Source organism: Geotrypetes seraphini, chromosome 10, assembly GCF_902459505.1.
Source record: "Geotrypetes seraphini chromosome 10, aGeoSer1.1, whole genome shotgun sequence".
Classification (NCBI taxonomy): Eukaryota; Metazoa; Chordata; class Amphibia; order Gymnophiona; family Dermophiidae; genus Geotrypetes; species Geotrypetes seraphini.
In genome coordinates this window covers 37,683,435-37,696,696 of record NC_047093.1, presented here as the reverse complement: position 1 = coordinate 37,696,696, position 13,262 = coordinate 37,683,435, and the positions used below count along the sequence as shown (strand labels likewise).

At 44.5% G+C, this 13,262-nt stretch overlaps 1 protein-coding gene across 2 annotated transcripts in view; it reads left to right on the top strand.

The window, feature by feature from the left end:
• The window catches only part of MYH10 (myosin heavy chain 10), a 365,956-nt gene that overhangs the window by 52,954 nt on the left and 299,740 nt on the right, over window positions 1–13,262 (top strand). For both annotated transcript variants that reach the window (XM_033960583.1, XM_033960584.1), the window contains exon 4: window positions 6,361–6,388. In XM_033960583.1, coding sequence (XP_033816474.1) covers window positions 6,361–6,388 — 28 coding nt within the window. The remainder of the gene's footprint in view (window positions 1–6,360; window positions 6,389–13,262) is intronic.

Sequence of the window (13,262 nt, the reverse complement as noted above, 5' to 3'; positions counted from 1 at the left end):
ACTTTTGTTCCAGTGGTTCCCGGTATCTAAGGGCTCCAATTATTTAGTAGGCTCCTTAAGCATCGCTCTGTATGATTTGGTGGGTTGGCGAGATTTCTCTTTTCAAAGGCATGCCTCGGTCTTTGCTGGACTAGCTCATGGCCACCAATAATCCCGGGCTGTCGGGTTGGGGGGCTCGGTGCCTTCCATCCTCAGCTCCAGGAATCTGGTCTTAAGAGGCGACTCAGTACTTGTTCATTCTTCTACTCTGGAGCATGGTCAGGCTACCGTTTCTGGAGCTTCAGACCATTCTTCCGAAATGACGCTGAAGGTCTTTTCAGTCAGTATTATGATGGGAGTCTTTCTCGACAGCCTGGGCAGTAGGTGATGTACTCAGTTGGCGGGTAAAGTTGTGGTTCTATTTCAATGGGTGGACCCTCATCTTCCTCTTCTGTTGGTAGATCATTTTATGGGTCAGGAAAAGAGTTTGGATAGACTTTCTCTCCCCGAAATCTGTGCATGGCTCATTTATTGTATGTTACAGTGTACAGCGCTGTGTACGCTCTAGAAAATGTAAATGTTAGTACTAGTGAAATCTACATCCTGGATATTGAGAATTTTGGCTCAGGCGTTCCAGCTCTTTTTATGGAAGTGAGATCTCCTGGAACTAGACCTCATGGCCTCTTCTCAAAATTCTAAGCTTCCTAGCTTCTTCGGTGGGCACAGGGAGTGAGAGTCAGAGGGGGTAGCAGCGTGGCTTCTTTCTCGCCTCTGGTTTCTCATTTTTCAGTGTTTTCCCCTGGCTGATGATGGCTTGGATTTGCCATCTCAAGCTCACTTTCAGGGCACAGTATTTGTAGAATCTCTGGATTGGCTGCACCATCCTTGCTATGTGGATCTGATGAGTCTTTCGACAGCCGGACTGTTGAGTTTCCTGGTATCTCTGGATTTGCTCACCTAGGGTCCGATCAACATGGATATTTGTACTACTTTGGTATTGCGACCTAGCTTTTGAAAAGTCATGGCTGACGTGTAAGGGTTATGCGAAGCAGGTTGTTTCTTCTCTTATGCAGGTGATACAGACGTCTTCACCTGTGGCTTCTGCTTCCTTTTAGAGGTTTTTCCTTTCTTGGGTACTTCTCAACATTTGTACCCTTCCAGAGTTCTTTTTTGGAACAAGTATATTGCCAAGGGCTTAGCGTTCAATTTCCTTCAGCTTCAAGTGCCATTCTTAGCTTGTTACAAGGGCTAGGTTTATTGCTCTTCTATTACTTCTCAGCTTCATGTAGTTCAGTTCCTAAATATACACCTCTTAGAAAGCCCTGTCCGGAGTACAGTCTTAAGGTACTCTGGACAGGGCTTTTTTGAACCTAAACAACTGGTATGATTTATAGAATCCAAAGAGCAAGTAGTGCCTATGGCTGGGTATATTGCTCTTCTATTACTTCTCAGCTTCATGTAGTTCAGTTCCTAAATGTACACCTCTTAGAAAGCCCTGTCTGGAGTACAGTCTTAAGGTACTTCTTCGCAGTTTACCGAAGGCTTCATGTCATCCTTGTCTTTTGAGACTCTAAAGAGCTGTGCCGTTGAACAAGGGGTTTCTTGTGGCCATGGCTTCAGCTCGGCAGTTTTCAGAGTTGCAGGCCTTGTTTGGCGGGGATTCCTTTTTTGATTTACAAAATCTGGGGTGTCAGTTCGGACGGCACCACAATTTCTTTCTAAGGAGGTGTCATCCTTTCTTTTATGACACTCTCACTTTTCATTCCTTCTTCCTGGGAGGAGAAATGGGGAGATGTGCTTTTATTCACTGCATTTTTTGAAAGTGCTAACATTCTCCGTGAGCTAGGTTTCTAACGCTTTTAGTTGTTTGAATCACCTTTTTGTATTCTTCACGGGATGCCTCAAACGTATGGCGGTGTCCAAAGCCTCCATCGCTCGATGGGTTCAGGAGGACATTCTTTATGCTTGCTTGATGGCAGGGAATCGGTTGGCAAAAGAACTTCATGACCATTCCGCCAAAATGATGACTAATTCTTGGACTCTGTCCAGAGGTTTTTTCCTTGGAGGAGTTTTGTCTCATGGCTACTTGGTCTTCCGAGAGTGCTTTCTCTCAGCATTACTGCTGCTGTTGCTAAGGAAGGAAAAAATTTGTTCTTACCTGTTAATTTTCTTTCCTTTAGACGCAGCAGATGAATCCAGAGCTCTACCCTTTCTGGATATTGTCTGTCGGTTTTTTCTTTTCCAACTTTCGAAGTTTGTTGTTATTGAAGGTTGTATTCTGTATTATTGCCTTTTGAGATTTGTTATTTGTTACAGGTGTTCTAAAGGCCTGTTTCTCAGTTCATTGAAGGTGCAGATGGCAACTTTAGCCTGTTTTTGAGAACATCTTCAGAGCTCTGGCGGCACATTCAAATTTGGCACGGTTTCTCAAAGGGGTCAGTTGCTCCCTCCCACTCCAAGGCAAGACTCATGTCTGAAATAGAACCTTAACTTAGTGCTACAGGCGCTTCAGAAGGCCCCGTTTGAGCCGCTGTGGGCAGCAACTAAAGGATCTTACTCTAAAGACAGTATTTCTAGTAACAGTAATTCTGGTGTCGATCTTCTCTGCAAGGCATATTTCTGAACTTTAGGTGCACTCCTGTAGAGATTCCTTTTTTCACTTCTAGGAGGCAGGGGTTACTTTTTGCACCATGCCCTCCTTTTTGCCTAAAATTATGTTGGGCTTCTATTTGAATCAGCCAGTATTTTTTTCCTCCTTTTGTGAGGATATGAGGAGCATTACCAGAAGGCTGTAGTCAACTGTGACTGTTGAAACGTTCTCAGGGTGTTATGTAGGTTTCTGCATGTGAGGAATGAATGAATTTCACCATTTGGATCACTTGTTTGTTCTTTTTAGAGCGCTTTGGGGCAGTTTCCAAGGCCTCCAATATTCGCTCGATTCAGGAGGCAAATTTGTTTGCCTATTTCTTGACGGGCAAGTTGGTACCGCTAGCATTGCAGGTGCATTCTACCAGAGTTATGGCGACTTTGTGGGTAGAGTCGCAGGCATTTGCTTTAGATGAAAGTTGTTGAACAGCTGGCTACCTGGCTATTGGCGCCTACCTTTGCTAAGCAACACAGGGTAGATGAGGCATTGCACAGTGATGTGTCATTGGGGGCATCAGCTATCTCGGGGGGAATTTTGTCTATCCTTCCTAATTTGAGGGTTGCTTTGCTACATCCCATTCTTCTGGATTCGTCTGATGCTGATGACAGGGAAGGTAAAATTAGAGCTTACCTGATAATTTTCTTTTCCTTAGTCACAGCAGACAAATCCAGGGTCCTGCTTTGGTTTTCGGTTCAGCTGCTGGTTTGTGGCTTGGTGCCGAGAGTTGCAAATGTCATTTTGTTTTTATTCCACGTTTTCATAGGTTTGTTTCAGTGTTATGGCAAATTTGTTATTCTGTATTATTGCCTTTTGAGATTTGTTATTTGTTACAGGTGTTCTAAAGGCCTGTTTCTCAGTTCATTGAAGGTGCAGATGGCAACTTTAGCCTGTTTTTGAGAACATCTTCAGAGGGGTGATATGTTTGCTGGAAGTAGGTGTATTATGGGTAGTCATCAATAGTTATGTTTCTTTGCCTTGTTACGAGTAGTATTGGGAAGCCAGGGAGCATCCCATCCTATATATCTAGTGTGGCTTAGAGCTCTCTATCTCTCCATAGCTTAACTATTCTCTGAGTGAAAAAATAGTTCCTCCTATTGGTTTTAAAAGTATTACTCTGCAACTTCGAGTGTCCCCTAGTCTTTGTAATTTTTTTTTTTTTTTTTGCAAATTTCTTTATTAATCTATATATAATCGGATGTATGTATGTATGTGCCGCGATCACGCAAAAACGGCTTGACCGATTTGAACGAAACTTGGTATGCAGATCCCTCACTACCCGGGATGATATGTTCTGGGGGTATCGCGGCCCACCTGCACACGTGGGCGGAGCTACAAACAGATAATCGGATTTCACCCATTCATGTCAATGGAAAAAATGTAAAGAGCTGCCAACGCAAAAACGGCTTGCCCGATTTGAACGAAACTTGGTATGCTGATCCCTCACTACCTGGGGTGATATGTTCTGGGGGTCTCACGGCCCACCTGCACATGTGGGCGGAGCTACAAACATAAAATCAGATTTCACCCATTCATGTCAATGGAAAAAATGTAAAACAGCTGCCAACGCAAAAACGGCTTGCCCGATTTGAACGAAACTTGGTATGCAGATCCCTCACTACCTGGGGTGATATGTTCTGGGGGTATCGCGGCCAACCTGCACACCTGGGCGGAGCTACAAACAGAAAATCAGATTTCACCCATTCATGTCAATAGAAAAAATGTAAAAACTGCCTCCGCAAAACTGGCTTGCCCGATTTGAACGAAACTTGGTATGTGGATCCCTCACTACCCGGGGTGATATGTTCTGGGGGTCTCACGGCCCACCTGCACATGTGGGCGGAGCTACAAACAGAAAATCACATTTCACCCATTCATGTCAATGGAAAAAATGTAAAAAGCTGTGGGACCGATTTGAACGAAACTTGGTATGCAGATCCCTCACTACCTGGGGTGATATGTTCTGGGGGTCTCGCGGCCCACCTGCACACGTGAGCGGAGCTACAAACAGAAAATCACATTTCACCCATTCATGTCAATGGAAAAAATGTAAAAAGATGCCATTCTCACATTAATTCAAAAACGGCTTGACCGATTTGAACGAAACTTGGTATGCAGATCCCTCACTACCTGGGGTGATATGTTCTGGGGGTATTCCGGCCCACCTGCACACGTTGGCCGAGCTTCAAGCAGAAAATCGGCTTTCACCCATTCATGTCAATGGAAAAAATGTAATAAGCTGTGGGACCGATTTGAACGAAACTTGGTATGCAGATCCCTCACTACCTGGGGTGATATGTTCTTGGGGTCTCGCGGCCCACCTGCACACGTGGGCGGAGCTACAAACAGAAAATCAGATTTCACCCATTCAAGTCAATGGAAAAAATGTAAAAAGCTGTGGGACCGATTTGAACGAAAATTGGTATGCAGATCCCTCACTACCGGGGGTGATATGTTCTTGGGCTCTCGCGGCCCACCTGCACATGTGGGCGGAGCTACAAACAGAAAATCAGATTTCACCCATTCAAGTCAATGGAAAAAATGTAAAAAGCTGTGGGACTGATTTGAACGAAACTTGGTATGCAGATCCCTCACTACCTGGGGTGATATGTTCTGGGGGTCTCGTGGCCCACCTGCACACGTGGGAAGGGTGGGTTCACCCAATAATGTATATATTCTTGCTCCTGGAGGTGAAACTAAAAATGTTGTTTATAATCAAGTTTTGTGTTAGTTGTATTGTATTCATTTTGTCAAATATTTCACATTATAATTTGAATATTGTACTTTTTATAAAGTAAAAAAATATTTTCATTCACCACTATAAAGTATCTTTATTTGAATCCATTTACAGTGTTATTGCTATAATTAAATACCCGTGCAACGCCGGGCCATCAGCTAGTACTCTAATATAAATAGAGATAACATTTCTCCCCTAATGCAGATATAAACAAAGGGTTTATATTTGTTTCTTCTCCTTTCTCCTCCCCCATATTCTGCCACTGCCACAACCTGCCCCTTCCCAAAACCAGAAGATCTTCTGTTCCCACTTGTACCCCTTCCCCTGCTGCTGAACAGATAAAGCCCTCTCAACTCACAGTGGGCTTACGTGTACAGTACTGTTCTAGTAGGGAGGCAGGTGTTATCCCCACACATCCTTGTCTCAGCCATCTTTTGTAGTGAAAATGGCAGCCATGATTTCAAGCAGCAGTCTTAAGACACTGTGGTTATTGCTGCTACTATTTGGGTTTTTGCCAGGTACTTGCGACTTGGATTGGCCTTACGAAGACGGGATACTGGGCTAGATGGACCATTGGTCTGACCCAGTAAGGCTATTCTTATGTTCCTGCCCCAGCTCGGTGGGTCTGGAATGAGAGCTCTATCTGCTTGGAAGTAGGAGGAAGAGAAGCTCTTCTGGTTCAGGATAGGAGGTTAGCGTTATCAGGCAGCAGCAGAGGAGAGACACCATGGTGGGCAGGGGGGGGGGGGAGAGAGAGAATGAGAGGAATGTCGGGCACAGGGAGGAAGGCTTGGCTGAAATATATAAACAGAGATGCAAATTTTGATGCCTAATTTTGGCCAAAAAACTGTTTATATTTATGTACTGTATATGCAGTAATAGAAGCAGAATACAAAACAGTAGCTGAAAGCTAAGGCAATTACCGTAAATGGATAGGTTTGAATACCAATTAAGTTCTTTCCTTTAGGACTCTTAACTTTTATACTGTCTTGTTTTTCAGATCGCGAGGACCAATCAATTCTTTGCACGTAAGTGAACAAAGGCTTATAGTTTTGAACTTCTGTAAAACTCTTTACACTTATGCAAATTAACTTTATTGTATAGTGTCCATCTTTTGATATGACAACAGCCAGTCATGCTGGGTACTCGCAGCAGCAGACACTTTCTGGATATTGCCACTAATTTTTGCCCATAGGAGTTGGTGTGGTATATTTTGGGTTTCTTATTTTGTTTGATTGTTTTATCAAAATTGGCCATCATAGGCCCAACATTGATGGTAGTGGGGGAGTTCTTGACCACATAAAATATAGTAGTCCCACTATAACATGGAATTGCTGTTGTGGCTGAAACAGCAGAAGTTTTTCACCAGTTCCTGAGGCTATTACCCTGGACTCATTGAACTAAGTACTGTTTGGACTGTGTGATTTCTCAGTTATTTTGGACCTTTTCCTTCAAGTTCTGCGGGCTATAGTGAGCTGCTGTTTACAGTACAGTGTGACTTTATTCCACAAGTATTTGTTTGCTAGAAATTGCTGCTTGCTTTCTGTTTTTTTTGTGACACATCAATTCAGTTATAGGTGCCTTCCCTGTTGTTGGAGGAGGAGTTTTGGATTAGAGAATGACACAGGGACAAATTTTTCCCTGGCCCCGCAGGAACTCAATTTCCCAGTCCCATCCCTGTGAGTTTTGTCGCTGTCCCTGTCTCTGCCCCATTCCTGTAAGCTATGCCTTAACCGCACAAGCCTTGAACACTTATGATTTTAAAGTGTTTGAGGCTTGTGCAGATCAGGACGGAGCTTGCAGGAATGGGGCAGGGACATGAAAAAACTCATGGGGATGGGATGGGAAAATGAATTCCTGCGGGGACAGGGAAAAATTTGTCCCGTGCCATTCTCTAATTTGGATTACAGAAAATGGTAGTTTTTTTTAAATGACCAATAATGATTCAAAGTCTTATTTGCTTTCAGCTTGTACTGATTTGATAAGTACCGTATATACTTGAATATAGGACGAGATTTTTGGGCCATAAAAATGGCCCAAAAATGGGGGTCTCATGCTATATTTGGGTCATCATCCAGTGACCACCCGACACCCTCCTGAACTTGCTGCAGGCCTGCCATTAGGCTGGGACAGGAGGGATCTCTCCTGTCTGCCGTCTTGGCCGATACTAACAAATTTTAAACCCCCCTTCCCCATGTACCTTTTCCCTGGTGGTCCAGAGGTGTATGGGCAGGAGCAAGCTTTCTGCGCTCGAGCCCCTCGTTCCAATCTCGCAGCCAACGGTGCACCCGGGTTGACACGCAGGAGTGAACTCTGCCTGGCCCTGTGCCGTTCCCTGAATGGCTGTTGAGCTCCGCCTGGCCCTGTGCCATTCCCTGAATGGCTGCCGCCAGTTCTTGCAGCACTTGCGAGAACTGGCGGCAGCCATTCAGGGAGTGGTGCAGGGCTGGGTGGGAGCTCGAAAAGTGTGCTCCTGCATGCCGGCCCAGGTGCGCTGCTGGCCGCAAGATCGGAAGGAGAGGCTTGAGCGTGGTAAACCCGCTCCTACCCATACACCGCTGGACCACCAGGGAAAAGATATGTGGGGGAGGGGTAAAAATTGATAGTATTGGCCAGGACGGGAGACAGGAGGGATCCCTTCTGTCCCAGCCTACCACTAGACAACTAGAGGAAGAAGAGAGTACAGGGAAGGAAGGTGGGACAAGGTGCAGAGCCTAGCAGGGAGTGAGGGGGGCTGGGTGCAGAGCCTGGTAGGGAGGGAGGCTGAGTGCAGAGCCTGGTAGGGAAGGGGGCTGGGTTTAGCGTCCCATTTCAAAGTCTGATTGGTCGTGCTACACCCTGAGGCAGCAGACTTGTGAAACGCTGGTCACCGTCAGTGTACTGATCAGCTGAAGATAAGTTGAACAATTTTTCATTTATCTTTTTGAGTTTTCTACAGCACAGAGCTTTCTCAATTTTGATGAAGGTTTTATGCCGATGAGGTGACCGCTCAACCACCTTTTAATAAACCACTTTTTGTGGAGGTGGGAGTGCCTTTTTCTGAGGCTTTTTCCTTCTACTTAATGTGTTGTGGAGCCTGTGCTGTTCTGGTATCAAACAATTTGATATTTAGAGGAGGCAGCACAGAAGATCAAAAACATGCTGATTGCAAGATTACCTTGTCCTCCTCCAAGTCAACCCAGTTTCAAACACAAAGCAAATATTCCAATACCTCCAGATGTTGTACTTATTATACCAAATAGAGATGTGGCCAGCCTTCCACATCTACTCTTCAATTCAGAGGTGACCTAGTCAACAGAGGCAAAAGAAGATGCAGTCACAGCCTTAATCTAAACAGCAGTCTTTTGGACTTCATCCTAGAGAGTATTGTCAGCATTTCTCAACCTTTATCTCAGACTCTTCTCGTAGGAGGTTGACTCACCCACTGCTATCATCGGTGGTCCCTGATAACATCAGATCACTGGGTCCTTCAAATGGTGAGTCAGGGCTATGCCCTTCATTTACAGAAAACACCTCCAAACCATCCATCAAGAGAATCCTGTATTAACTCTCATCAAAAGACCTTAATTCATCAGGAGTTCTCAGCTCTCCCCATCTCGGATCCATAGAACAAGCCCCTCTGTAGGAGAGGGGCCAAGGGTTCTACTCAAAATATTTCTTCATACCGAAGAAGACCACCAATTCTGAACCTCTGTGCTCTCAACAAATAACTTGAAGGAAAAAGTTTTACATGGTCTCTTTGGGAACCCTGTTACCACTATTGTAGAAGAATGTTTGGCTCTGCTCTCTAGACCTCAACTTACACACATACTTCAGTCCTCCTAGTCCACAGGAAATATCTTCATTTTTATGTAGGAGTATGCCACTTCCAGTTCAGAGTACTACCATTTGGGCTGGCATTAGCGCCCAGGGCATTCACAAAATGCTTAGTAGTGGTCGCTGCAATCTTCCACTCATGCGGCCTTCGTGTGTTCTCTTATCTAAACTGGTAAATTAAAGCCCCAATGCCTCATCAGGCTTGCCAGGCCATGAATTCAAGACCAAGTCTCCTAGAACTTCTCAGTTTTGTGGTCAGTTAGGAAAAATCTCACCTACAACCCACTCAAACTCTAGGGTTCATTGTAGCAGTTTTCAAGCAGGGACTGTTTCTTGCCTATTTAATGTACAGTGCTGCGAGCATCTGGTAGCACTATAGAAATAATTAGTAGTAGTAGACGCAACTCAAGCTTGTACTTTTCTACCACAACAGAGGCTCAATACTCAAATCTAGGTCTGCCAGAAAGTTTTCTCTCCAGTGTATCACTGCACACTAAATGATGCACCTCCTTGGCCACATAGCATTGTAGCGTGATATTTTCTGCAAATACCACTTTGTCATTTGTTACCACACTCCGTACACAAAATGGTCTCTCTTTCTTTATACTATTTGCCCTCTCTCCCCTTTTCTTTCTCTTCCTTTCTTTCAAGGTTTAATAAGTATTTTGTATATAGTTTATTATAATAATTGCATCCTTAGTAAAATGTGTGCTTTTATCTTATATTCCCAATTATTATACTTAATTTTGTTGGTGGTAAATTATTTAAGTTTGCTTGAAATTATGGACTTAAAGAGCCCAGCCCTGCCTCCAGCCATCTTACAAAAGAAAGGACTGAGACATTTTAAATACAGGACAGACATGGCCAGATGCAGCTCAGGCGAATAAACAGAAGTATGGGTGTACCAGTACCCCTGCCCCCTCCCCCAGTCTGCAAGGAAATCTAATCATGATATCGCCGAGATAAAGGCTGGACTGCTCTATGATCGGACGTGATGCCCTGCACTATGATTGGATATGATGCCAGAGACTGCTCCTGAGTTTTGAACCACCCAGATCTATAAAGCCAGACACTCGATCCGCCTTCTCTGACATCTCCATGATTAGTGAATCTTTTTACTGTCAACTTCAGCGAACCACATCAGTTCCGTTTGTTCGGCGCCATTCTACTCACCTACCTATACCAGGTCAGGGGGTCAAGCCTCTTGTTGGGGTTTGTAGCCTTCTGCTGACCCTGGGTTCTAAGACTTTCACTCATCACTTTTCTGTGGTGAAAGGCCTACACACATCCTTGTGTTTAGGATCAGAATGTCTTGTTCGTCTAGGAGTCTACGTTGATTTGGTGAACGGTGTGCTTTGGAGCAGATTGCAAGGCACCCCGGTAGAAAATGTGGACCTGATGGATGGTCTGAAGGCTGGACAACTTCTTCCTCAAGTTTGTGAAGTGGTTTGTGCTGAAGACGTCAAGATACCTGGCCTTGTGCAGGATTTTGCTCTGCCTCTTCGTTTGGCCCATGGTCAACGCATGCTCGATGATATTGGCTTTTTCAACCCAAATTCCTCTTTTCTCGAGCATGGTCTTTCTCTAGGTGCTTTACCATGTCTTGAAGTACCTACCTCTTCTTTCCATGTATTGATTGTCAATGCTCAACCTACGGAAGTCTTTCTCTCCGCTGGAGAACATTTGGGTTTTCTGGTGGGTGAATCTTTTCCTGATGTTGAGGTAACATTGCCTATCATTGGCAGCTTGTCTTCCATTGTTGACCCCTGCCAAGGGGGGGATATACTGGACCATATTTTTACCTCACCTAAAGGACTCATTTCACTGGACTTCCTGTGGCCATATGATGCATCGACTTCCCATGTAACAGTGGATAATGATTTTTTGATTTTATCCAGGAAGTTAGCTCTGTCTGACCAATCTAAAGCGGTGAATGCCATTGAGTCTTCATCTTTGCAAGAACATATTGAAGACCAAGTGGAAATCTCTTCCAACCAACCTTTTTCTAAGTTTGATGCTATGGTAAAGGAACAAGTGGACCTAGCTGATGCGTGTTCTTCTGATGAAGAAAAGGCTCAGTTCACACAGTTGTTGTACAAGTATCGAGACCTTTTTGCAGTGGATTCTTATGACACTGGACTGACTGATCTACATGTGACCAAGATTCCTACGGATCTCCACAGTAAGCCCGTCTTCGTACGTCAGTATAAGATTCCTTTGGCCTCGTATGAGTCCGTGCAAGAGATACTTGATACCCTGGAAACTAGGGGTATCATTAGGCTTTGCAACAGTACATACAATTCACCCTTGTGGCCAATCCTGAAGAAGAATAACAGTTGGAGAATTGCCTTGGACTACCGACAGCTAAACAAGCGGGTACCCTTGTCTAGGTGGCCTATGGCCCATCTTGACCAGAGCTTGACTACCATCAAAGGAGCTAAGTATTTTACCAGCTTGGATTTAGCTTCTGGATTTTGGACAGTTCCTGTACATCCACCGGATCAATACAAACTAGCATTTACCTTTGGGAAGAAACAGTACACGTGGAATAGAACACCTTTTGGTTTTCTGAACTCTCCAGCTGAGTTCAACATATTTCTCCATAAAGCCCTTCCAGATGCGGAAGCTCGAGGAACTCTAGTCTATGTGGATGACATCCTGATCAAGAGTCCCACCTTTCAGAAACACCTGGATGAGGTAGAACATGTGTTCCAACAATTGCAAAATGCAGGAGCTAAATTGACCCTTGCCAAAGGTCAATGGTGCCGAACATCTCTGAATTATTTAGGGTATGACATTTCCTCTGAAGGTCTTCGACCACAGAAGAAAAGGATACAGGCCCTACAACAGTTGAGGAAACCTACCAATTTGACGGAACTTCGTTCATTTTTAGGAATATGCAACTATTCTCGACAGTTCATAGATCAGTATGCAGAGATCTCTAGACCCTTGGTTGCCTTACTAAAGAAGGATGTACCTTGGACGTGGGGTCCTGAACAGGACGATGCTATGCAAGAGATGAAAGAGCAGCTTAGTAGCTTTCCTTGCTTGTCCTACCCTGAGAGTGGTCGTGAATTCTTCATCGACCTAGGATTCTCCAAACACTCTATGAGTGCTGTCCTGTACCAGAAATACGACTCTGACAAGCGTGTGGTGGCCTATGCAAGCAAAGGTTTCACCGATGTAGAGAAGAAGTATTCTGAATGTGAGAAAGCTCTACTGTCAACTGTTTGGGCTCTTCAACATTTTCGGAGTTACATCCAAGGAGAAAAACTCATTGTAGAGACTTGTCATCAACCCATTAGTTTCTTGGGTAGTGACAAGATCAAGACTGGTCGTGTCTCCAATAGCCGAATAGTCTCATGGACTTTGGCTCTCCAAGGATGGCCTTTACAGGTAAAGTATGCCCTGAAACATCGAAATACAGTAGCCCAAGGGATAGCAGAATTACATGATTGTACAGAACAAGATTCTCTTACAGGTATACCGGAACCTGATGTTCCACCAGAAGAGGAGGAACCCCATCGTCATCATCTTTACGATGAACAGCTATGTGCCAATATACCTCAAGTCTACGTAGATGGCTGTGCCTTCCACCAGACCTCGACCCATAATTTGGTCGCAGGAGTAGGTGTAGTGTGGAATGTCGACTCACCTATGGAAACTTTGAAGTATAGATTGGGTGCTAAAACCAACCAATATGCAGAGATTGTAGCAGCTTTGGTCGCTGTACAGTCTGCGGTACAGAAGGGGATCCCAGAACTGATTATCTGTACAGATTCTGATTATGTGCGTCAAAACTTTGTGTCTCACTTACCCGTGTGGAAAAAGAAGGACATGTTAAATTCCAAAGGAAAGCCTGTCCATCATGGCGACTTGATTCTAGCCTTAGATCAATTGGTACGAGACAATGACATGACCATCTACTGGAAGAAAGTGAAAGGTCATGCTAAGGTTAATAGTTCTGACAAGATCGGAAATGACCTTGCGGATCAACTGGCCAAAGAAGGTGCTTTGTCAGGTGAACTATGGCAATGCCCTGAAGAGTTGTTTTCGATGGTACAAGCTATTACTCGACGCCAAGCT